The 24,418-nt window shown below is 53.7% G+C and overlaps 1 protein-coding gene across 4 annotated transcripts in view; it reads left to right on the top strand.

The window, feature by feature from the left end:
* ARRB1 (arrestin beta 1) overlaps window positions 1-23,546 on the top strand; it is a 177,846-nt gene extending 154,300 nt beyond the window's left edge. For 3 of the 4 annotated variants that reach the window (XM_045022935.1, XM_045022912.1, XM_045022926.1), the window contains 9 exons: window positions 5-140; window positions 593-677; window positions 4,127-4,199; window positions 6,386-6,523; window positions 7,750-7,833; window positions 10,230-10,253; window positions 13,925-13,995; window positions 14,827-14,878; window positions 17,936-23,546. In XM_045022935.1, the coding sequence (XP_044878870.1) occupies window positions 5-140; window positions 593-677; window positions 4,127-4,199; window positions 6,386-6,523; window positions 7,750-7,833; window positions 10,230-10,253; window positions 13,925-13,995; window positions 14,827-14,878; window positions 17,936-18,047 (775 nt within the window). In that variant the 3' untranslated portion in view covers window positions 18,048-23,546. The remainder of the gene's footprint in view (window positions 1-4; window positions 141-592; window positions 678-4,126; window positions 4,200-6,385; window positions 6,524-7,749; window positions 7,834-10,229; window positions 10,254-13,924; window positions 13,996-14,826; window positions 14,879-17,935) is intronic. The other variant, XM_045022920.1, reaches the window with a different exon arrangement.
* Window positions 23,547-24,418: the final 872 nt, after the last annotated feature.

Raw genomic sequence — 24,418 nt, 5'->3', positions numbered from 1 at the left:
GCAGGAATTCTGTGCGCCTGGTGATCCGCAAAGTGCAGTACGCGCCGGAGCGACCGGGCCCCCAGCCCATGGCGGAGACCACCAGGCAGTTCCTGATGTCCGACAAGCCGCTGCATCTGGAGGCGTCCCTGGACAAGGAGGTAGGACACACCCCCACCTCTCCCTGGAGCTGCTGTGCCACTCGGCAGTGTGGGGCCCTCACGCCGGTGCCTAATGGCTGCCCTGAGCCCTTTGAGCGAGGAGCAGGTCCCAAGGGAAATACCGGGGAAATATCCTGGTGCCCAACTTCGCAGCAGGTGCAAACGGGTTCCACACCATGAAAGCCCTCCTGCCCCACCGCTTAACGCAGTGCCGAGTGCGGCCCTGGGCCTGGTGAACCAACACCCAAAGGGTTGGCAGAGACCCTGGCTGTTTGATCCCCGCACGGCTCTCGCTGGGGGGAGACCTTCTGTGGGTTGTTAATAAACATTGGTGTGAGGGTCGTCCCCCCCCGAGCCATCCCCTGATTTGGGGGGTGCCCTGTCCTGCACAGACGGGAAGCCCCCTCGCACCTGCCTCCTGCTGACACAGGCTGGGGCCTTTGTTCCTGCAGATTTACTACCATGGCGAGCCAATCAACGTCAACGTCCACGTGACAAACAATACAAACAAGACGGTGAAGAAGATTAAAATCTCAGGTAAAGGGGGCGCCTGCATTCCCTGTATCGGCCGCGCGCAATGGCAGGAGGGGACCATCACAGGCTGTCGCAGCTGGGCCACCCCCTCCTTCCATTGGGGTCCCTTGAAACCCTCTCCCTGGCCTTCCCTGATCCCCAGCAGCTGCCCTGACCCTCCCCCACATGCTGAATCCCCTTCCCACGCCCTCAACTGCCTGATTTCCAGCATCTCCTCCCCCATCCAACTCCTGCTGGAGCCCTTCATCCCTTATCCATCCCCAGACATCTTCTCCCAACCTGCCTCGCCCCCTGGCTGGCTCTTGGCCCGCACCCCCAGAGATCTGCTCCCGCCCGACTCCTCTGGCATGCTCTGGGAGCATCCAGCTGTCTGCCTAAGGGCAGAGTCCGGTTGGGTGACCCTCACAGGGCTGAGAGCAGTGGTGGGCCAGGGAGCCGAGACCGCCTCTGTTCCCAGCTGTGCCACAGACACCCTGGGTGGCCTCGGCTGAGTCACTTCACCCCTCGGAGGCCCAGCTCCCCATCTGCAAAGCAGGGAGCACGGTGCTTTCCCGACCTTGCTGGAGGACTGCCAGGGCAAACTGGACCCTTGTGAGAGAGTCGGGTACCGTGCTGAGGGGGGCCAGATCACCCTCCAAATAGCGTTCTCCCCAGAATAGGCACAGCGGGGGCACTGGCAGGATCAATGCCCCTGCCCTGCCTCGAGCCTCAGCCTTGACTCCAAGGGACCATCTCTCCTGATCCATGGAGCACTTCGGTCCCCAGGGCTGCCACCCCAGCCCCTTCCACCAGTGCCGCATTCCCAGCACGGGAAAGGATGTTCCTCCCACCCCAGGGACCAGCTGTGCCATACGGTGCTGACCGAGGCGTTTGAGCCAGATGGTTACAGAAAGATGCAGCCGCAGGCTAGCAAGGAAAGGGGGCTGGAAAGGCGAGCTCTGAGAACGGGAGATGAGCCCATCACCCTGCTCAGCCACGGAGGAGGGGCGCGTAGGGGAAAGACCCCTGAGAGCTGTGGGTGCTCTTCTTGTTCCCCCGGGACCGTAACTGGGGAGGAACGGCCCAGGAAGGACTGAGGAGCAACACGCAGGACATGGCCACACTGCGATAAAACCCCCATGGCACTGAGTCTCAGCGCCCGGATCAGCTGGCTCGGGCTGGGGCTGGAGGGCCATAAAATTGCAGTGTTGCTGCTCGGGCTGGAGCCCAGGTTCTGACGCCCTCCCCCCCCCACATGGAGTCTCAGAGCCCAGGCGCCAGCCCGAGCCCCACGAGCCTGAGTCAACTGACCCGGGCCAGCCGTGGGTCCTTTGTTTCAGTGCAGACGTACTCACAGGCACAGGCACCGACTCCGGGAGTGCTCTGGGGCTGAAGCACCCACAGAAAAAAATAGTACCCACTGGCAGCCCTGCGGATCAGCTCCTCCGCCCCCCAGCGCCTCCCACCCACCAGCGGGGCCCGCCTATCAGCTCCTCCCCCTCCCTCCCACCCTCCACGATCAGCTGTTCCACGGCGTGCAGGAGGTGCTGGGAGGGAGGGGGAGGTGCGGGGGCAGAACGGGGCGGGGCACGGGTAGGGCGGGAAGAGGTGGGGCGATGCTGGAGCAACAAGGATTAATGAGCTCCCTGTATGTATAAACCAGGGCGCAGTGAGTAGGGAGGCGATTTTACCTCTGTATTCAGCGTTAGTGAGACCAGTACTGGAATACTGGGTCTAGGTCTGGTGTCCACACTTTGAAAAGGATGTTGAAAAACTGGAGAGGGTACAGAGCCACAGAGTGATCCGAGGGCTGGAGAAAAGGCTTCAGATGAGACTCAAAGAGCCCTGTTCGTTTGGGTTATCAAAAAGGTTGTGAGATGACTTGATGACAGGGTATAAGTACTTTAATGGGGAGAAAATAATGGGTGCTAACGGGCTCTTTGATCTAGCTCAGGGGTTCTCAAACTGTGGGTCCGAACCCCCTGAGGTTATTACATGGGGGTCACGAGTACATGCACCAAACAGAGAGCAACTGCTATGAAATATCTAATTTCGATCTAGCGTTTTAGAAAATTACACACACCTTTCCCTCGCAATGTAGTGCATTTACTTCAAAAAGTATTATAGACGTCTCATGCAGTGATCGTTCCTCAACAATATATATATTTGAATTGTCACCACATGAAGGAAATTGGACTCTGAGGACTGTAGTGTTGTGTTGTGCAGGTTTGTGGTCTTGAGACTAAAAGGGTGAGACTGAGGCAACATGAGAGGGCCGATATTAACAATCATACAAAGATCACTTTTCACAGCAGACCCGCTAGCTAATAAGCCTGCTGTGAAAAGTCATCTCTGTATATTTGTTAATATCACTTTCCACAGCCTCCCAGCTAGCTAGCAAGTCTGCTGTGAAAAGTGACATTAACAAACATACAGCTGTAACTTTCCGCAGCAGACTTGGCGCCCCGTTGCCCCCGCTAACTTCTGCACCGCTGCTGCCCAGCTCTGAAGGCAGCGCTGCTGCCAGCAGCAGCACAGCAGGAAGGGAGGCAATGGGGTGCTAAGTGTGCTGTGAAAAGTGATATTGACAAAGTTTCTTCAGGTGTCCTCCCCACCTCCAGTATTAACCAGTAACTATTAAAGAGAGAACTTTTCTGTTTATAACGATAATTCGATAAAAATGTGTTTTAGTCGTAATTTCAAAGCAGTGAGAAAAGGTCAATTCTCTTTAAACAACAGGATTATAAATTTAGCATTTAAAATAGCGTTACATATCAAACCTGTTGTTTTTAATTTATAAGGGGGGGGGGTCACCCTAAGAGGCTTGCTGTCTGACAGGGGTCGCCAGTACAAGAAGTTTGAGAACCACTGATCTAGCTGACAAAGGCAGACCAAGAACCAGTGGCTGGAGGCTGAATCCAGACGCATTCAAATTAGAAATAAGACTCAAATGTTTAACTGTGCAGGTGATTAGCCACTGAAACCAACTCCCAAGGGAAGTGGTGGATTCTCCATCTTTTGATGCCTTCCGATCCAGACTGGCTGCCTTTCTGGGAGACGTGCCTTCGCCAAACACAAGTTTAACTTTGCTCAAACACAAGTTAACGGGCTCAGTAGGGAGGTAACTGGGTAAAATGTAATGAAGTGTGATAGACAAGAGGGCAGAGTAGAGGATCTAAAAGTACCTTCTGGCCTTAAACTCTATATAAGATGTTATGGACTAAATGTCCGGGTGTGTCTTCCTGTCCCCATTGTCCCGTATCACTGCTGGGCTGCGGTGCCAGGAATGGGGGGTGGGGGGGTGATCCCTTATGTCTCACTATCCCCAGAAGTGGTGCTGAGACCAGCCGCCGCTGCCTGTGGTGCCACCACGTGTCCCTGGCTGCCCAACACCATGGCGCAGGCTGGCCAGTGCTCTCACGCCTGCTGCACTGAAGCACACCCTAACCGTGGGGTCTGTCTCTCCTCCCCAGTGCGCCAGTACGCGGACATCTGCCTGTTCAACACTGCTCAGTACAAGTGCCCCGTGGCTGTGGAAGAGGCAGAGTGAGTATGCCCACTCGCTTCCTTTGGTGGTATCACGGCTGTGCTCGGCCCCAGAGACCAGGCCACATCTCGCCGTGCTGGGGCTCCCCACTGAGCCCAAGGTTAGCAGGGGAGCTCGGATTTTCATGGCTCTCGTCTGCTTCCTACAAGCTCGAGGACCATTAAAGAACCGATCTCCAGGATTATGCAAAACTGGTCTCTTCTGACTCACAGCCCTGCCCCCCGTGTGTGCGCCAGAGTCAGAGCAGCTGAGTTTACTTGCGTAAATAAGGCTTATGTGGCGGGGTGAAGGAGAGAAAGAACTGATTGGCTAGACCAGGGGTGGGCAAACTTTTTGGCCTGAGGGCCACATCGGGGTTGCGTAAATGTATTTAGGGCTGGGTAGGGAAGGCTGTGCCTCCCCAAACAGCCTGGCCCCCGCCCCCTATCCACCGCCTCCCAGGACCCCCACCCCCTATCCAATCCCCCTCTCCCTGTCCCCTGACTGCCCCGATCCCTATCCACACCCCACCCCCTGAGAGCCCCCCCAGGACTCCCACCCCCTATCCAACCACCCTCTGCTCTTCGTCCCCTGACCACCCCCTCCCAGGACCCCCCCATAACTGCCCCCTGGGCTCCAACCCCCTCATCCAACCCCCCCCCCGTCCCCTATCCACATCCCCCCCTGAACAGCCCCCTGGGACTCCCACTCCAACCCTCCCTGTTCCCCATCCCCTGACCGCCCCCCCAGAACCTCTGCCCCATCCAACCACCCCCTGCTCCCTGACTGCCCCCCAGGACTCCCCGCTCCCTTACCCAACCCTCCTCCCCCCGCCCCCCGCTCCCCACCTCCTTACCAGCAGCAGGAGCTCACAGCCACGCCACCTGGCCAGAGCCAACTGCGCTCCCCACGCTGCCCACCGGGAGCGGCGGGCCAGAGCACGACCCGCATGGCGGCATGGCTGTGGGGGAGGGGTGGACAGTGGGGGAGGGGCCGGGGACTAGGCTCCCCAGCGGGGAGCTCAGGGGCCGGGCAGGACGGTCCTGTGGGCCGGATGTGGCCCACGGGCCATAGTTTGCCCATGTCTAGTCTAGACAAACTGCCAATTAACCAGAGAGACAGGCGGGGCTTCTCTTTAGCGCAAAGGGTTCTGGGTCAAGAAGCCCTCTATAAATCCCCTGGCTCCCTCCCAGCTAGGGAGAACTTTGACTGGGTGAATGGAGTGATGTGATGTGATGGAAAGGGATCCGCTGTTCTTCTTTTGGTTTTTGGTTTTGTTTAAAAGGAAACGTTGGCACCGTTTCTTTCCCCCCCTCTGAACTTGGGCCCGCTGATTTGCCATGGCTTTACTGCTTTTCACTCCGGTCGGTCATGTTCCGAGTCCAGGGTCTTTAATGTTGCTGGTGTATAAAGACCCCAGCTTGACTTGTAAGGCCCAGGCTGAGTTTGGTGGAGAAATATCTCTTGACTTGTGATCTGGAGTCAGGGAGGCCCCACGGTGGTATTTTTAGAACGTCCCTGTAACTAGCACTGGATGCGTATAGTGCTGTTGCATTGCCATGTCATGACACGGCTCAGAGTTGTGATATTCCATCACCCCTGGGGAGGTGGCATCAATATGTGATGACTCTTCATTGCCGTGGAAAGCTGCAAACGTTGTAAGGCAGCGTCAGTGCTGCACACAACAGAGCGATTCTGCTCTGCTTGGGGCCATGGCAGCCTTTGTTCGGCTTTTGATCACATCTCAAAACTCAGAGTAAAACGCAATCAAAACCGCTGAGCGTTACATGGCTCCTGCCTGAAATCTCTTGGTTAGCTGGCAACTTGCTCCGAGTTCCCCTGAGAGATGGGGGGTCGTAGGTGAATTTAGGCTTTCGGGTGTTGTCAGGAATCTGCAGCGAACACCGTATCTTGCGATTGTCCTGCGAAGGGTGAGATGGGCGTGTTCAGAGTCCCATGGGTAGTTCTTGCATAAGGATTTCACCGTGTCACAGAGAGGAAGCCACGTCCCAGCTCCACAACGGGAACCACCGTGATGGTGTCAGGCATTCACATGATCTCCAGTGGGATTTGCCGCTGCACTGTGCTTCAGACGCTTTCCTTTCTCCTAGAGAGATGGGAGCTCTAGGACCTGATGGTCAGGTGCAGGTGTTGCTTTGGTCCCATATGTTACCTTAGTTTCATTCTCCCATGTTGTTGTCCTCAGTGACGTGGTGGCTCCGAGTTCGACGTTCTGCAAAGTCTACACGCTGACCCCCTTTCTCGCCAACAACCGGGAGAAGCGGGGCCTGGCCCTGGATGGGAAGCTTAAACATGAAGACACCAATCTGGCTTCCAGCACATTGTGAGAGCCCCTTCCTCCCTGCCCTGCATGTCTGAGTGGTTTGTTTCTCCCAGCAATGCGGCTGGGTCACCTAAAGAATGACCATCGTGAAGAATCTCTGTGCTACTAAACGCCAGCCGAGGCCCCAGTCCTGCAGAGCACTTGGCCTTAACGCTAAGTACACGAGCAGCCCTGTTGATGTCAATACCGGTTGGCATCAGTGGCTTAAACATGTGCTCAAGTGCTTTGCTGCATTGGGGTTGGAACCTCAGCGTTGGCACCAGGATCAGATGGCGTAGAAGTGAGACATTTAAAAGTGCCCTGGCCAGGGCCCTGTAGGATACCCTGTAGGGGCAGCACTGTACTGCCTGCCTGCCTTTCAAGGGATGGCAGGGGAGACCTAATGGGAGCGCTGTCTAGTGCTAATTTCTGGGATTCTAAAAAGAGGATGGCAAAAACTTTCACACCTGGCTGCTTAAAGGTAGACCCTCCCCCCCAAATGCCACTCTAGGTCCCCACAATGGATTGAGGCGCCGGCGCACCCAGGTTTGAAAACTTCAGCCAAAGCCCTTAGCTAGTCACTCTGGGTGGGATTCACAAAGGTATTTAGGTGCCTAACCCCCCCCCCGGCTTTCACTTTCTATTGATTTTCCTTTGTGTGTGTCTCTCTCCATCCCTTATCAGAGGAGAGCCTGGGAGACCCTCTGGGATGGTTAGAGTGAGGAGCCCATTTTCACTCCCAAAACGGTTTGGCTGATTTTCACTTCACCTATTTGTTGCGGGTGAAGAGGGTTTAATTTTCCAAATTTGACATCCCTTCCCAGTTAGACTAACAGATGTATTGGAGCATAAGCTTTCGGGGGTGAATACCCACTTCGTCAGACGCACGCACAGACGTATTCACCCCCGAAAGCTCATGCTCCAATACTTCTGTTAGTCTATAAGGTGTCACAGGACTCTTCGTCACTTTTTACAGATCCAGACTAACACGGCTACCCCTCTGATACTTCCCAGTTGGTCACTTTTCCCGTTTAAATATGTGAAATTTCAAAATGTCGCCTGACTCCCTGAGGAAACTGACATTTTGCAAAACTGTGGTGAGGTTTGGGGAGTTGGGAGATGGCCCCGTATTGTGAGTCTGTGTTTGGGTACTTTGCGGGGAAGGGGAGCTACTATTTTCATCTGGTTCTAATAGAAATTCCTGGCAGTCGTTTCCTTACATATCCCTCATCTGTTCTTGCTTCTAGACTAAGAGATGGAGCCAATAAGGAGATCCTGGGAATTATTGTCTCGTATAAAGTGAAAGTGAAGCTGGTGGTGTCTCGGGGAGGGTGAGTATCTTCTTACTTCTGCGGCCAATCGCAGCCAGGAACAATCAAACCAACCTTTCCTTTGCCCCAAACGAAGGCAAGGGCGACTTGCTGCAAATTTAGCCAGTCACTTAAATCTCTACCCTCATAGACCACGCTCTCCAGCACATGGTCACACCCTATGACCACGCCCTCCATCACATGGCCACGCCCCATGGCCACACCCTCCAGCACATGGCCATGCCCCCAAAGTTTGAGAAAGAAGCTACAGGGAGCTTTCAAACATTCACGAAGGAAGACACTTTTGAGGTGTTTTTTACATTGAGGGTTTGTTGAATCTTCTTTTGTCTGGCCCTGAATCGGGATAATGTTCACAGGGCTGGGCTATCGGCTCCTCTGCTCCTTCTCTGAGCAGCTTGCCCAGGGCCATGCAGTGAATCAGTGGCAGAGCCAGATATGGAAGCTAAGAGTCCCAATTTCTCGTCAACAGCTCCTCTCCCCTCAGTTTGGTGTGTGCTCTCTGCCGCTGCTGTTTGGCTGAGCCTTGAATTGAGCCAGGTGACAATGACCCCTTGACGCTGACTGCAGCTGGGGAGACGATTTTGGAGGCAGGTGTTTATGGCTGGAGTTAAGCCTTCTGTAGCCTAGACTGGCAAAGCCCCAAAACATCCTGCCACTTGGCTAGAAGGCTTAGCTTTGCCAGCAACCTTTGCTGCCAGGGAGTGGTACCTGGCAAAAGCTTCATGCAGTCTCAGTACTTCCTGCTAGCCAGCCTACAGAGAGGCATCGGTTAGCCAGTCACTTCACCCACAGGGTGAAAGCTCCTGTCAGTGGCTCCGAGTGGGACGGCCAGGGGGAAGGGGTGAGGACTGTAATGATTTCTTCAGAGATGTCAGTGGAAGAGGGTTTGGTGCAGGCTCCTTAAAGGCAGGCTGCAGGCTCAGCACAGGCCTGCTGTGTTGTGGTGAAAAATCGGAGGCATTCTGGGACTTGTAGTTCCCAGGGAGCATTAGAACTATAGGCTAAGAGCAAGGCCTGCTGGGAAAGGGGGCGAGATTATAAGGACCCTCTCCCCTAGTATGGGGAGTGGCAAGACTGGCAGCTGCATGCAGCTCAAGCAGCTGCGGGGCAGTGATGTGATGAGGCCCTGTTGGTGCTGACTAGATCCCGCAGACAGGCGGGCTCAGCAAATGACAGCCGGGGGGAGATGCTTAGCCACTACAGGACGGCACAACAGAGCAGCCACTGGGGACGCTGCTGGGAGGGACGTGGCTCAGAAACCCACCTGTGGCTCCAGGGAGCTGCCCGGTGGAGACCTGACCCCAATCCCCCCCTCCTCCTTGGCAGCCCCTGGATCTTTAGGGATCTCTCAGTGGGGCTGATGAATGCTAGGTACTTGCTGGTCCATCACTAGCTGGGTGTGGGCTCCTGTTTTCTCCAATGGGAGACAGGCTCCTTGGCTGGAGCTTTGCCTTCTGATCTGGAACTAGTCTCTGTTGCTCCTTTTACTAAACCAGCTCCCAGCTCTGCTCCGACCCCCGTGTCCCACGTACTTGAGCCCGGCCCCTCCTTGCGGGCTCTGATCTAGCCTCAGGTTTGAGCCCGTTTCTGGCTAACTCTGCCCTCGGCAGCCTGGGCTCTAATGCCGCGCTGTGCGCATCGCCTGTGCCCTGCCTCTGTCTCCGTGCCAGGCTGAATGCTCAGATTCTCAGCCCTAGTGCCGGACACGGACATCCATAATCTCCGTCCCAAACCCATCCCTTCCCACCTGTGGGGCGGGACCTGACCGGGAGGGGCCAGCTCAGGTGAGCTCCCGGGCGATGGCTCCTTCCCAGGTACGGGCGTGAGGTATCTCGGCTTGTAGGGGGGAGGCCTCACTTATCCGCTGTGCAGCCTTCCCCTGACGTTATCTGCTGACATCTGCTTGCGGGTCCTGGCAAGTCACAGGTCAGGAGCCTTTGATGGGCAGGCGCCACTGAAGGACTTGGTCCTGCCTCCGTGCAGGGGGCTGGTCTAGGTGACCTCTCGAGGTCCTTTCCAGTCCTGCATTTCTATGATTCTACCAGCTGCCTGGTGGGGAAGGCCGGTTGTTACGTCCTGTCTCTAGCCCCCACTGCCCCAGTTCCTCCTCAGGCCCTGGAGCACCCCACAAAGTGCTCTGCTGGTTCCCACAGACACGGCAGGAAGCGGCACATGTCACCGAGAGGCCTGCTTGAGAGGAGTAGAATGTGAGATCCCAGCAGGACCTGGGCTAGACACCTGCATTCACATGTAGCTCAGGGCGATGTAATCAAGCCAGGGGCTGTGGAGCTGGGAGCTGATCTCGGGCCTTATTCCTGCATTCAGACCTGTTGGCTGCCTGTGCTTTTTTTTTGAAACTGGTGACTAATCCTCTTGTCTCCTTTGAACTATGCCAGCCTGCTGGGAGATCTTGCATCCAGGTAACGCTTTCCAGCTCTGCCCGCTCTGGCAGTGCCACGCGGACACCAGCAGCCCAGCTTTTTCATGCATGATATTTCAGACCCCTCCGTGGTTCGCCTCATCCTAGTCACCCCTCGCCAGCTTTTCATTCGCCCACTTCATCTTTTCTTTTTCCTTCTATTCCTTCTCCACCCAAACCCCAGCATGTCTTCCCGGCTTCCCAACTGGAGGAAGATGACAAACTCTGCAGCTAAACCATTCATTCGATTCCTTATTTGCTGCCTTTATCAATCCCTAGACTGGGAGGCGCTGCCCTCTGTTGGTTCAGGGCTGTTGGCCATATAACTGCAGGATCGTTGTAAGAATTTAATTTACCAGGCGGGACGTATTGTGTTTGTCACCCAGGCCTTTTACTGACGTGCTGTTAGATGCATTGCGCCGGTAGCAGCCGTGCCTAGGGGTTGCAGAGTGAGGCGAGCCATGGGTGAGGGGAAGAGCTCGGAGACACTCGCTATGTGCTCGTATGGCAAACCAGCAGGTCTCTGAGCTGCTGTCTTGTTCTTCAGCATCTCTGCTGTCATTTAAAATCTCTCCTCCATTGTTTTCAGTGGTGCTGCAGCCCTGTCAGTCCCAACAGATGAGAGACACAGGGTGGGTGAGGTAATTACTTGTATGGGACAAACTTCTGTTGGTGAAGAGCCCAGCTTCCGAGCGCCTCAGAGCTCTGTGTAAAAAGCTCGTCTCGTTCACCGACAGGCATTGGTCCAGTAACAAATATTACCTCACCTGCCTTGGTTCTGTCATTTAAAAACAGTCTGTCTCTGGCCAGGTCTGCACGACAAACAAACATCGGTAAAACTAAGTCGCTCCAGAGTGTGAAAAATCCACAGCCCTGAGCGACGCACTTCCAGCAACCTGCCCCCTCGGTGTAAACAGCTGGTGACAGGAGAGCTTCTTCTGTCAACAGACCCACCGCCTCTTGTGCAGATGGACTGACTGACTGATGGGAGAAACTCTCCCATGGGTATAGTAGCATCTTCACAAAAGTGCTCCAGTGGCGGTGGGGAATCTGTGAGCGGGGCTGGATTTATCCAATAAATTGTTCTCTACCAAAAGGCCACCAAGAAAGATTTGCTGCTGCTGTGGCATGAAAGTCTTTCCACAGAGTCAGTCTCAGCAAGTGACTAACCACAAAGCTGTTTGGAGCCCAGGGAAGGGAGGTGAAAGGAGAAGAGGGAGGGAGCCAAGTGGAACTGATGTTCTGCCAACTCAGTGGTGCTGAGCCACAAAGAATGGAAACCGATATTCCATTGAGAATAAACAAATGCTGCTCAGCCAGCGGGGCTGGAATTCCCTTTCATCCCGGGCCATGAATTTCAATTTGTCTCTCTACCTAAGTCTGTAGGAAGATGTTTTCCAGATGGTTGTTTAATTGGCAACTAATTAGAGTCCGTTTTGCAAATGTCCCAGACATCCAACAGATAAACTGCAGAGCTTGTCAGTGCAGTGCAGAACTAGACAGTTTTGCGCAAGCTTCTTGTCGCATCCTTTTCTCTGTCCTCCTTTCCTGGCCTTCCCTGTCAATCACCGCCTGGCCTGTTACATTGCACATTCTGCAGGCCCTGACTTGTGTACCTGTGCTGGGAGGAATCGGCTTTAATGAGGCGGAGAATAACTGGCGCTAATTATGGGGACCATGCAAGGGCATGAATCGAGCCTTTCCATTCAGAAATGTGTATGTCACACAGCGTGATGGCTTTATCACTTATTAAACTCTGCCTCACACACACTACGTAGGACAGTGAGAGGAACCTTGTGCCAGCTACAGCCTGTCCAGTGGCCTGACCAGAGATAGAAATCACAACTAAAGCCAGCATTTACCTGCTGCTGGGTAAGCTGCCAAAAACATGTTCCCAGGCTGAGCGCAGACTGACTGCCTGGATTGTCCTTCTGCGCCTGGGCTGACGTGTGACACGACTGATTGCTGCTTGTCAGTGTCTGTATGATTTTTCCACCTCGCTCAGTAGCCCGTTATCACATGCCTCAGGGTGTGGCTTAGTGTGGCTCAGAGGCTCAATGCTGCAGCGAGAGGCACACAAGGTAGACCAGCTGCAACGCATGCGTTTAACTATGCGCTGGACGTGTTTCTGAGATGGAGGGTTTGAATTCTGTCCCCTTCTCAGACAATCTCCCTCTCCACCATTGAAACCGGCTTCTCTCCTGTTATTTCATGATAGGGAATGGATGGCTGCTCGGGTTGGTAACAGAGAGAGCACCTGGCGTCTTGTGGCTGCCAATTCAGATTTAGCAGTGCTCAAGAGCTGCTACCACCCGGCAGCTGTGCGTTGGCCAGGTGTAGGCAGCAGGTGGCCTCAGTCCACTCCATCAGAGACAGGTAGCCACAAAGCTGTTCTCACATTTGGCTCATTGTTGGCAGCTTCTGGTGGAGAGGCCACGGATTGAACACTCCTTGAGCCTGATCTCGCAGAAGTGAGCAGTGTGGGGGAAACCCGCCCAGTCTCTGCCGATCCCATATTTATGCTGTGGCTAAGCCAGATGTCAGTCGGCAAGGCTAGCTCCTTGCCCCAGCACTGAAAACCAGCCTGACTGAGCCATCCTTGTTTTCACGGGGCCTGCAGCTAATCTGAGCGTAAACTGGCAGCAGGGAGCTTCTCTGACTCTAGCCAAATGCAGAAGTTCCTAAAGTAGAAATGCAGAGCTCAGCTTTCCAAGTCTCTCCCCCTTCTGCCCCCACAGCTGTTGCGCATGCTTCTAGGGAGATGACTGGCAATTCGCATCCAGGAGTAGGGCTCTCCGGCCGTTACAACAGACAAGGCCTCTGAGCCTGCTAGAGGAAGGGTAGTGAGGAGACACTATCATTTCAGGGGTATAATGCTGTTCTCATTAGCTCCAACTTTACTCCTTGAGACTCCATTGACTTCAGTGTCCACGTGTCAGCATGTAGCTTAGTACCGCCTGGAGAGTAGCTACTACAGTGATAGGTGCTCCACTGACTTCAGTGGAGTCCTGCCTGCCTTAGAATCATAGAATATCATGGCTGGAAGGGACCTCGGGATGTATCTAGTGCAACCGCCTGCTCAAAGCAGGACCAATCCCCAACTAAATCATCCCAGCCAGGGCTTTGTCAAGCCGGGCCTTAAAACCTCTAAGGAAGGAGATTCCACCACCTCCCTAGGTAACCCATTCCAGGGCTTTACCACCCTCCTAGTGAAACACGGGTGCGAGAGGAGAATTGAAATGGCGACTATAAATCCAGGATCAAAGTGCGCAGGATTTACACTGATGTCACAGGGAGCAGAATCTGGCCTCCACTCCAGATGACCCACTTCTTTTGCAATTGGAAAAACACTTCAATTTGTTACGGCCGCCAAAATACTCAAACCCGCCAGCAGGTGGCGCCAGAGAGCTGCTTCCAAAGCCGGCTCTGGTCAGCAGTGTCATGTAGACAGACTGCAATGCTCAGTGTCCATAGGACATGCTTCAGGGCCGGGGCCTGCTGCTCTGTGGGCGTCAGTGGCAGAAGGTCAGTTGGGGGCAGGAATCGGGCTCTTCCCCGGGCAGGAGAAAGTAGTTAATTAAAATAGCTGCAGTATCATTCTGGAGCCAGCTACCAAAGCCCCCACAGGCCTGGTCGCCCTCTTCCATCACTTCTCATCCGGGTCTGTTTCAGTGACGTTGCGGTGGAGCTGCCTTTCACACTGATGCACCCCAAGCCCAAGGAGGAGCCCTTGCACCGGGATGGTGAGTTTCCCCCTTTTCTAGTGCTTTGGGACGTGCTCTGCGGTGGTGAACCAAGCCTGGTGGGCGGGGGTGGGTGTCGCTGGCTGGGTGGGTTTGTTAGATACAGAACCGGCCTGTGCCAGAATAGAGGTTTCAGACACCGCTTATGTTCGAAAAGGAGTCTGCGTAAACACTTAACAAGCAGAATACTGGGGGGTGGGCAGGTGTCACATTAGTAGCCGCTGAAAGTCCCATAGCGTGTGGGCTCCTGCTGGTCCTGCAGACCCTGGAATCGCCTAGAGACCATGTCACATGTGCGGTGACAGAGTTGCAAATGCCCCTTTGCCCATGTAAATGGTGCAGTAGATGTGGTCCAGGTCCTCCATCCTTTTGAGGCGGATACACTGACCTCCATGTGGATTGCCACAGAAGAACTCGCTGGCTGCTCCATGCGGGTGGGAAAGAGCCGTGGTTCTCTACATGTTGATTCCAACGTTATGGCTAAAGTATCCTCGCCCCAGTGCTGCCACAGAATCCATAGCCCTGGAAGGACCCTCGAGAAGTCAGCTAGTCCAGTCCCCTGCACTCATGGCAGGACTAAGTATTATCCCATGCCCATGTATGGGTTGATTGCCACTCTTCACCCCAGAGATGGCTGCATTTCAGTCCTGGTCTGGTGCATTTGAGGCCAAATCCCATTCCCATTGATTTCCAAAAGGAGTTTTGTGCAAGCAAGGATGGCAGGGTTGTGCCCAGAGCTTGTGGTGCTGTGGGATGAAAGAAGCTGTGTAACGGTTATTTATTATTATTTTGTCAAGTAACTAACCATGTGCAATAATTCCCTGTGTTTAGTTCCAGAGAATGAAGCTCCCATAGATACAAATCTCATAGAGCTTGATACAAAGTAAGCTAAAATCATCCCAGGGCCTGCATGGGACTGTTGAATCATTTGCATATGAACTCAGTCGGTGATCAACTCATTTGCATGTAACTCAATAACCAGCTAACTCATCTAGACGTAATTCGGTCAATATCATTTCCATGTAACAGTCAATTATTAACTCACGTGCACGTAACGTTTAATGCATGGAGTTTCTTTTCTTTCTTTTTGGCATGATAACCATCTTGCATGTGTTTTGCAACAGGAAAAGCACAGTAAGAAACCACCTTCTCTGTCTCTGAGTTGTATTTTGCTCTGTTACACATCCATGTCATTGTGTTGTCACAGCCGCACTTCACACAGTGGAATCTGGGTTTAGTGAGTGTCACTTGTGGGAGACATTAAGTTCTATGGATCAAATCATAGGCCACCCTTGGGTGCCTAAAACTGAATCTATATTCAGCCACCTAATGTTAAGGGTGGCCTGATTTTTCAGAGGGGCTGAGCGTCTCCAGCAGCTCTCATGGACTTCACGGAGTCCAGCCCCTGCTGTCGCAGGCAACCCAGGCACAAGTCAGATGCTAACAGACACATTTTCAGCAGTGGCCACTGATTTTGGGTGTCTCAGATTTTGGGGTAACATGACGTGGCACCATCAAGCCCCTGGCTCCTCAGAGAGGCACATGCAGCTCTTGTTGCCTTCAGTGGGAGCCATGGGCACTCACTGCTGCTGAAAACCAGGCCCTGGGGTTTTCAAGTTGGGCCTAGAAATTGAGGGGGGGGGGATTGCCCAGATCAGTGCTTGATTGAGATTTTGGGCTGCAGGGCATCATAGGGCACCCAACACCTCTGAAAACCAGGCTGCTAACTGAGGTGCTGAAATATTGTTGTTGGGATTTGAAAAGCTCCTAAGCCTTAGAGGCTTTGGAAAATCCCACCCACGGGTGCCTGTGGGTGGGCACCCTGAGTGTCAGCCAGATTTCCAAACTCCAGAGCCCCTGGATCCTGACGCATTTAGCCCTTGCCTATAAATCCGAGTGGGGATTTGGGCTGACGGGGTCAGAGTGGAAATGGTTTGCTGTGACGTTGTCCAAGTCGAGAAAGGCTCTCGCACCTCTGAGGGCCCCCCCAAAATCTCCAGTACTGAATGTTAGAGAGCGTTATAGAGTGTGTAATAATCCGGCTGCCTGCCTTCGTATGAAGATGCCTGTTAGAAACCCAGTCATGGCACTGTGGAGATCTGGCTTCTCCGTACAATGTGATCCAGGGAGCTCGCTCTCACGTGGCCTGACGCGCCACATCACTCCTTTTAACAGAATTCCACTGTGCTGTCCGCCTCAGCATGAAAATGGCTTTAATTTGGGGATTAGATCAAAGCCGTTTCCTGGCTGTGTCGTGAGCTGGTAAATTCTCCACGCGGAATGGAAATTCAGGGCTCTCTTCATCAGACCGTGTCTGGTACCTGTCTGCTGGAAACGCTTCCTAGTTCTTTCTGCCTTCCCTGCGCCTTATTGCACATTCCACGTCCCCTCCACCCTATCTAGCAAATTGGTAGCTTGGAAGCCAAAGCAGCTGTACTGGTGATACCGAGTCTGCGTCACTCTGTAGGGATCTGCTTCTATCCACCCCAGTTCCGGGACTTGAACCCCCCGACCCCGCTGGAATTGTGGGATCCGGTTCCAGTAATAAGGCTTTGAGTTGACAGTTCACAGGAAATACCTTTATTCCCCAAAGGCTGATGGGCTTTTTAACGAAAGGAAGTACATCCTGTACGCTGTGCTCAATGTCACTATACACCCCTACGATGCTAATGCTTCCCTAAGACTAAGCAATACAGTAGAGCTGGAAGGAGGACCCACCCCATCATCCAGGTGTCCCCTGGTCCTGGGTGTCCAGTGCACCTTCTGAGCTAAGGTGTGACGCACAAATCCCCCGTGTACCCATGTGTCAGCTGCACTGGTTTGCGTCGGTCAGCGGTTTGCGTCCGCCTGTCTCGGACACATCCTCTCGCAGCGGCTGCAGAGAGCGGACGCCACTAGCTCGATTTCTGTGTGTTAACACAAAACAAACCCCCTTTAAACAGGCCTAATCTGGCCAATAAGAGGCAAGCTAACGCTCTGCCTAGCAACTCAGCCCTGATTATTTTTATAGCAAGTGTCATCTTGCATCACCCAAATTCCTTCATGCCCCAGCCCTCTCTATATGCCACGCAGTTCCTGATGAAAAGACCCCTTCGTCCCTCTTCAGCCCTAGGTTATGAGGGTGAAAAAAGCCCAGAGGATTAAACGGGTTTAGGGGGTGATCTGGGAGCAGAGATCAAAACCCTGGGGCCCAAACAACTCCAAACTTTGGGAGTTATTTGAAACTCAAACGCTGCGGGTTCAGACCATGGTTAGCTGGCAGGTGCCAGTATCTCCTCCTGCTGTGCCTAGGGCAACTCCCCCCACTAAAAATCACTCCGGGCTCGCTGGGAGAACCAAGAGGTGACTAGACCTCTGTCTGTGGCTTTGATGTCAACCCCGCTCTCAGGTCCTGCTTCCTTGCACGATACGATGGCGTGAGGTTGTTTCCAGCTGTGACGTCTCACTTGGTGCCTGGCAGGACCGGCCCTCGCAGAGCCTGTACTGAGCAGCGACGGCTTCTGAGGTTCTGATCATGGCAGGAGGCGCCTTTCAAAGCCTTTGCTTCTGTAACTGACATCTGAGCCCCACTCCCCACCCCTTACAAAACATCACTGCTGACCAGATGTTTCTTTAGCTCAAGGGGTTTCTGCTGTTGGGAGGATAGGAGCCCCATAGCCCTAAACTCAGCTGGCCCCACAGGATGCCCTATATAGACTGCGTCTCCCCCTCTCTGCTCCCTCATTTCTCAGTGGCTGCTTCTGCTCGCCGCTCCCTTTTTCCCCACAGCGAACCCAACAACAGCAGAGACCAAACGAGCCTTCCCAGCTTGTATGAGCAGGTGAGGCCAGAGCCAGCCCACCTGCCCCTAGTGGTGAAGCAAGGTCCCAGCACGGGCACCAGGGGATGCCGTTGCCTCCCACCCGTTCCACTGTAACCTTCTCCTTGTGTCTTCTGCCAGTGACGACGACATCGTGTTCGAAGACTTCGCCCGGCAGAGACTGAAGGGCATGAAGGACGACAAGGAGGAAGACGAGGAGGGGACAAACTCGCCGCAGCTGAATGACAGATAAACGGGATTCTTTTAACCAGTTCTGTTTGTTTCCAGTAACATCTCTGCAGTAGGCTTCTTATATTTTGTATGATTTTTTTTTTCTACATGTACCGGGAGCCTATGGATCACCCAGATGGTGACGGCAATTATAACCTTACAGCTGTGCCATATTTATCACCGTGCATCTCGCTACCTAGGCTGAAGTCTCGTCAGCTGTCTCAAGAACGAGCACAGGGCGGTGGGCCAGCCCCCAGGGGGGACGGCAGCAATCCGGTGTCACCGACGCTCAGCCCCCCTTAGGATTGGGTCCCCTCTAGTCCCTGGCCCTGTTTTCACTCTGGAGCAGCTGCTCTCAGCCCTTTCATATGATCTGCATCTTTTATGCATTTTGTATAATCCACACAAGACAAATCTTTGTTACGGGGGTGGGAGGAAGGGATGGGGCGGACAACGCCTGTGACAGGGGTTTATTTTCTAGGCCAATTGTTTTCACTGCAGATGGGACAGTGTATGACGTGGACACAGTGCTACAGGCTGGCTGGAGAACAGTTGTGACGCCGATCAGCTGATCGCACTGAGTCCCGGGCTGTGACCCGCCCTCCCTGCGGTTCACAGCCTATTGGCAAAGCCGGCCGGTTTGTGCACGGCCCATCCAGGCCAAGAGCCTTGCTGACCCTGAGCACAGAGCCCGCGCCCCAAGCTCAGCACTGCTGGCCCCCAGCCCCTGTCCCTCACCTTGCTGGCTGATGGCAAGGATCTCCCTCGCTCGAGGGCAACTAGACTCCCCCCTGTGGGTCCCATGCTGGCCCTGCTTCGACCCCGTACCCCCACCAGGATCCTAGCTCCACACAGGGGCTTGCAGGAAGTGGGGGAGGACTGGCTGGGCCAGGGCGCTCCTGCTGGCCACTCAGGCAGGCTGTGCAGAGCCCCCCGTTAGCTGCAGGCAGGGCTGGACAAGGGTTCCTGCCTGAGGGAAGCATCCCCTTACGTGATCCCTGCCAGGGCCAGGCAGCTCCTACAGAGGCAGGAGAAAGGGGCTGCTAGGGGATTGACCCCAGTATCTTAGTTTCTTCTGCAACACACTGCCCCCCTCGTCCGGCGTGTTTAGAGGCGGGATGATGGGAAACGGCTTTTGTGTCCGTCACCAGAGAGAGAGATGGTCACCAGCGGTTCAGACACGTGTGCTGAGAGCGCTGGCTCCCAGGGTGGAGACCATAGGGTTGGGGATCTGCTGCCTGTCTCCCCTTCTGCACCTTGTGTGCCGTGCCGTGGACTTGGGCTGCTGGTGATCGCAAGCTGCAGCCGTTCCAAGTGAGCTCTGATGCCTGCTGGAGCATGGGAGGCAGTGGGCACCAGCCGGCCCAGCCTCAGCCTGGCAAACTAGCACCATTACTCTTTAAGGATGGGACCGGCTGCGTTTGGACATTGCCAGGCGGTGAGAGGTTCTAGCTGCAGGAGGCAGGAATCAGTCAGTCAGGCTGATAGTCTATGGCGACTGCTCAGTTTTTAGCACGGGGATACACATGCCTCACTGTGAACACAGCCACCTGCTCTCCCGCCAGCTGGTGCACACGGCTGTGCGTAAACCAGGCCGTGCGCTGTCCCACGCTGTTCCCTACCCCGTAGGTCTGGCGTGTGGCTGGGGGGCTGTGAAGCGCTGGGATCCCTCGGGTTAAGGGAGGAAGGTGAGAGTGGCAATTTCCGGGCCTAGGCGTGACGAGAGAAACAGGCAGGATGCTAGTCCCAGTCCCTTCCGGCGCGGGAGCAAGGGAATGGTCCTAGGGTGAGGCCTTAGAAGGAGGTAACTGCCTCCTAGGCTTTGCCTTTCTAGTTCCTCCACAAAGGCTATGGACGAGGTTGTTTGAGTCGTAAGGGACCCAGGCAAAACGCTCTGCAGCCTGTATGCGTTTTGGCTGGGTTTGGCCGAGTCCCCGCAGAGTGGCTGGAACAGGGTGGTGAGCTGCACATTTGGCGTTTGCGTTTATTCAGCTCCACGGCCGCGCACACGCCTGACCCTAGGGATGCAGGAGACAGAAATCCGGGAGAGGTCGGTGGTGTTTGATTTGCAGGGCCCGTGGGATTGGACGAGGCTGGTCCTGTGACTGACGATAACACTTTGACGCCAAAGTATCGTCGAGTCTTGGAAACCCGCAACGATTTTTATCTTCTGTGCCAGGACTGCATGCGTGTGTATGTATATCACACACTCGCTCACTCTCGCACTGGCTAGTCAACAGCGGCCAGATTAGATTTAAAGAAAAACCTTCACACTGGGAGAAAGAAATAGCCAGCTCTCCCGTGGCAGTCTGCAGCCCGTAATCCATTCCGCCCTCATGGGCCTCTGAGGACACTGAGGACTCAGACACCCCCCATCTCCATGCTCTGTCCTGAAGGAACCTGTTCTGCAGCCCCTGCTGCCCACTGTTGATTTTCTCTCGCCTTTCCACACAATGGACAAAAATCATCCCTGGTGCAACTCCAGTGATGTCTCTGGGCTTCCTTCAGGGCTAGATTTGGTCCACCTTTGCTCCCCTCTCTTCCTCTGCCCTCAAGGATTATTTAACTATCTAAATGATTTGAGAGACGGTTTAGAGGAAAGATGCCCCTTGGGATAAAGTTCTGTTGTGGTGAGCTGCATCCATGCGGGCTCTTCTGGGTGCATGAGAAACCATCTTCTCCTGTCAACCCCCAGAGAACCCAGTGTGAGTGCTCTCCACCTGATATATTCTCCACGCCTTTTCTGGGTACCCCGAGGCCTGCTGATACTGGTGTTCGCAATGTTGTGACTGTGTTGGTCCCAGAATATGAGAGCGACAAGCTGGGTGAAGAAATAGCCTTTATGGGGGTGGAAGAGCCAAGCTTTTGAGCTCCACAGAGTTCTTCTCCAGGTCTGGGGCTGGTACTCAGGGGGTCACAGCTCAGTGCACGGTGGGACAGGTTGTTAAGCATAAGGAGGTAACACATATTGCCAGACACCAGTTACAGTGAAGTGGGAAATTAACACCTCCGCAGTCGTAGGGCAAAGGCTGGTTAGTAGTTTACAAATTGTAACGAGCCATAAAACCAGGACCAGGCCTTTTGGTGTCTAGCCGCATTCTCAATTTAAGTTCCCAGGCTCGTCTTTTGAAGGCATCATGAAGATTTCCTTTGAGGAGCAGGAGTGGGAGAAGTGTTCGCCCGTGATGATAGGGTGTTTTGCTGTGTGAGTTCATTCGACAGTCTGGTTTCACCCACATAGTTACTGTTGGGGCATTTGCTGTAATGGGTCATGTACATCACCTGTTGTGATAGGCACATGTAGGGCCCATGTGTCGTGAAAGGCAGGTTCGGGGTTGTGCTGGTCGCTGTAGCAGCGGAGAGATGGCTGCAGGTTTCACATCTGTTGTTCTGGCAGAGTCTGGTGCTGCTTTGAGTTGATGGGCCCGGATATGTCTTGCTTCTGCAGATGAGGTTGGCAGGTTTGAGGGGGTTGTTTGAAGGCCAGAAGAGTGGGTTCAGGAAAGATTGAAATGCTGGGACTCTTCAGAGTGGAGATGAGTAAGCGAGGGCATGAGGAAGGCATACAAAGTAATGGGATGGAGAAAGGAAATCAGCTGCTTTTCTTTACCCTTTTACAACACAAGGACAAGGGGGCACTCTGTGAAACTGATTCCTTACACACAACACAGAATAACTTGTGGAACTCACTACCACAGGACATCCAGGCACAGAGCAGAGGAGGGTTTAAAAGAGGATCTGAAAGTCAGATGTGACAACAGCCACAATGTCAGGAGAGGAGATTAAAAAAATATTTTTTAGAAAACCTGGGCATGAGCCCACTTCTAACTGGTGCAGTGGGCGGGGGCAGGATAGGAAGACATTTCCCCTATGGCAAGAACGTTCTATCCACGGGGAAGCTCCTTGCATCTATCTCGGAAACATCTGTTCCTAACCAATGGTGAAGACAGGCCCTGAGCTGGTTGGTCTGACCCATTGGCTGATGGCTGCCAGGTGGTCACTCCTGTAGAGTGTGGGCAGCGGCTGGGAATGTCACTGACTGTCAGGTGGGGCTCAGGACGTTCTGTTGACTCTGGTTTGAATCCAGCGCTGGCTAAGATCTCGCAGGGAAGCACTTATACTTATGGCAGGCTTATGTGATGGTTCATTTGGGCACTCGCTAGTTTGCGGGAGGGGTGGGGAGTAGCCAAGGAAAAGTCTCCCATTTAGTAAATGCTGAGGAACACGTCAGAGCCATACCTGACAGGGGGGCGGGGGAGGTGGCCACGTGTGCCCTGGGGATGGGGAAGTTATGAGTGGTTGAGACAGGGAGCAGCGTGCCAAAGAGAAGTGGGGTCAGCATGGTGTCTAAGTCAGGGGGTGTGCGGGGAGACTACTTTGACTGACAGCTGCCTGTGACCTGCTTTCCTGGCTATTCGCCTCTCTCCCAGTCCATCGGCATGTTTGTTCTACCAGCTTAGGCTCCCTTAAACTCGGAGAGTCGGAGGCCAGAGGTGCTGGAACTGGGAGTGCGGCAGCACCCTGTGACTTGAAGTGGATTCCATTATGTACAGGATTTACAGCGTGGTTCAGTGGCTCTCAGCCCCCCGCTCAGATGCTGATCTCATTTGCACAGGTGTAGCTCCAGAATAGCACCATTGACCCCCTAACAGAGCTGCTGCAGAGACACCAGCGTAACACAGCTCAGCATTTTGCTTTGTGGGCTGAAGTCATTCCTGGTGGAATTGCGTTGTACCAAGCGGAGTGAGCCCAGGGATGAATGTGCCCCAGTGAAAATTCCCTAGGGCCTGAGCCAAAGTCCTCTGAAACTAGTGGGCGCCTCATTCAGACTCCGCTCGACTTCAGAGGGCTTTGGATCCGGCCATTAACAGTGTGTCACTTCCACCACCAGGTGTGTGTAAAATTTCCCTGCCAACACCGTGCTGGATTTCGGGCAACTGCATGTGCCAGTGGGTAATTTACCCCAGTCACAGGCGCTCTCACAGCCAGCTGTGCTCGCTAGCTTGGGCAGGGTTCTGGCTCTAGCGAGGGCCCAGCAACGCTTCAAGGCTTGCTAGCTGGACGTTAAGCTCTGTAGCATTACACCCAATGAAAGAAGTAACAATCCATCCTCTGGGAGAAAAAAATAACCCAGAGAACGGTGGGTGAGGAGCTCATGTTTAGTCAGACAGCGCCTTCTGTCCCATCCCCGACACACTCATCGAGGCGGTTAGTTCTATTCAATAACAATCTTTGCCCTTATTCATTACTCACCTGCATTCAGCATGAACGTTCGGAGCCCGTGCATTGGCCATTCGATCTGTATATACGCACGTCGGGCGCGCTAGAGAGAGACAGAGCGAAAACCAACCGTTGTTATTTTTAGGTCACCTGACTGGGCAATGTGGTACTTTTTGTAAAGTGGTTACTTTGTACTGTTCATTGAGAACTTGCTTCTTCGGTTTCTCCCCTGTATCTGTGACGTTTCTGTGTTCTGTCAAATAAATTATTCTAGTTTATTAAACTCAGAGAAGAAACCACAGCCCTGCCGTGTCTGAGGGTCTGTTTGTAGGTTGGGTTCACTTAGTATTGTGCCCTGGGAGCCGCAGATGAGGCCATTAAGGGGCAAATGCTGACGTGGCTACACCAGTGTAAAGCTGAAAGAGCCCCATTCAGTGATTGAGGATGTGATAGGCTGGGTCACAGAAACCCCCTTGGGAACTGCTGGGACCATCTCTGAGCCCGTTTTCCCTGCCAGCCTGGGACTTCGGAACCCTCCCTGTTGAGCCAGACATGCTGCTCTTCTGCAAACACCGATCCAAGTCTGAAGCACGTCCCCCACAAGCTGCAGGCTTAACTGAAAACAGCGTAAGAAATGCTCCTGTCTCCAGCACCCAGATACCCAGCTCCCCATGGGGTCCAACCCCCAAATAAATCCGCTTACCCTCTATAAAGCTTATCCAGGGTAAACTCATAAATTGTTCACCCTCTATAACACTGAGAGAGAGCTCTGCACAGCTGGTTGCTCCCCCAGGTAATAATTACTTGCTCTGGGTTAATTAATAAGTAAAAAGTGATTTTACTAAATACAAAAAGTAGGATTTAAGTGGTTCCAAGTAATAACAGACAGAACAAAGTAAATTACCAAACAAAATAAAACAAAAAATACGCAAGTCTAAGCCTAATACAGTAGGCGACTAAATGCAGGTAAATCTCACCCTCAGAGATGTTCCAATAAGCTTCTTTCACAGACTGGTGCCTTCCTAGTCTGGGCCCAATCCTTTCCCCTGCTACAGCCCTTGTTCCAGCTCAGGTGGTAGCTAGGGGATTTCTCACGACTGCAGCTTCCTTTGTTCTATTCCACCCCCTTGTATAGCTTTGGCACAAGGCGGGAATGTTTTGTCTCTCTCTGGG

The sequence above is a fragment of the Mauremys mutica genome, chromosome 1 (assembly GCF_020497125.1).
Source record: "Mauremys mutica isolate MM-2020 ecotype Southern chromosome 1, ASM2049712v1, whole genome shotgun sequence".
NCBI classification, from domain to species: Eukaryota; Metazoa; Chordata; order Testudines; family Geoemydidae; genus Mauremys; species Mauremys mutica.
Note: the sequence above shows the minus strand (reverse complement) of the source record. Positions and strands in the feature narration are given on the sequence as shown.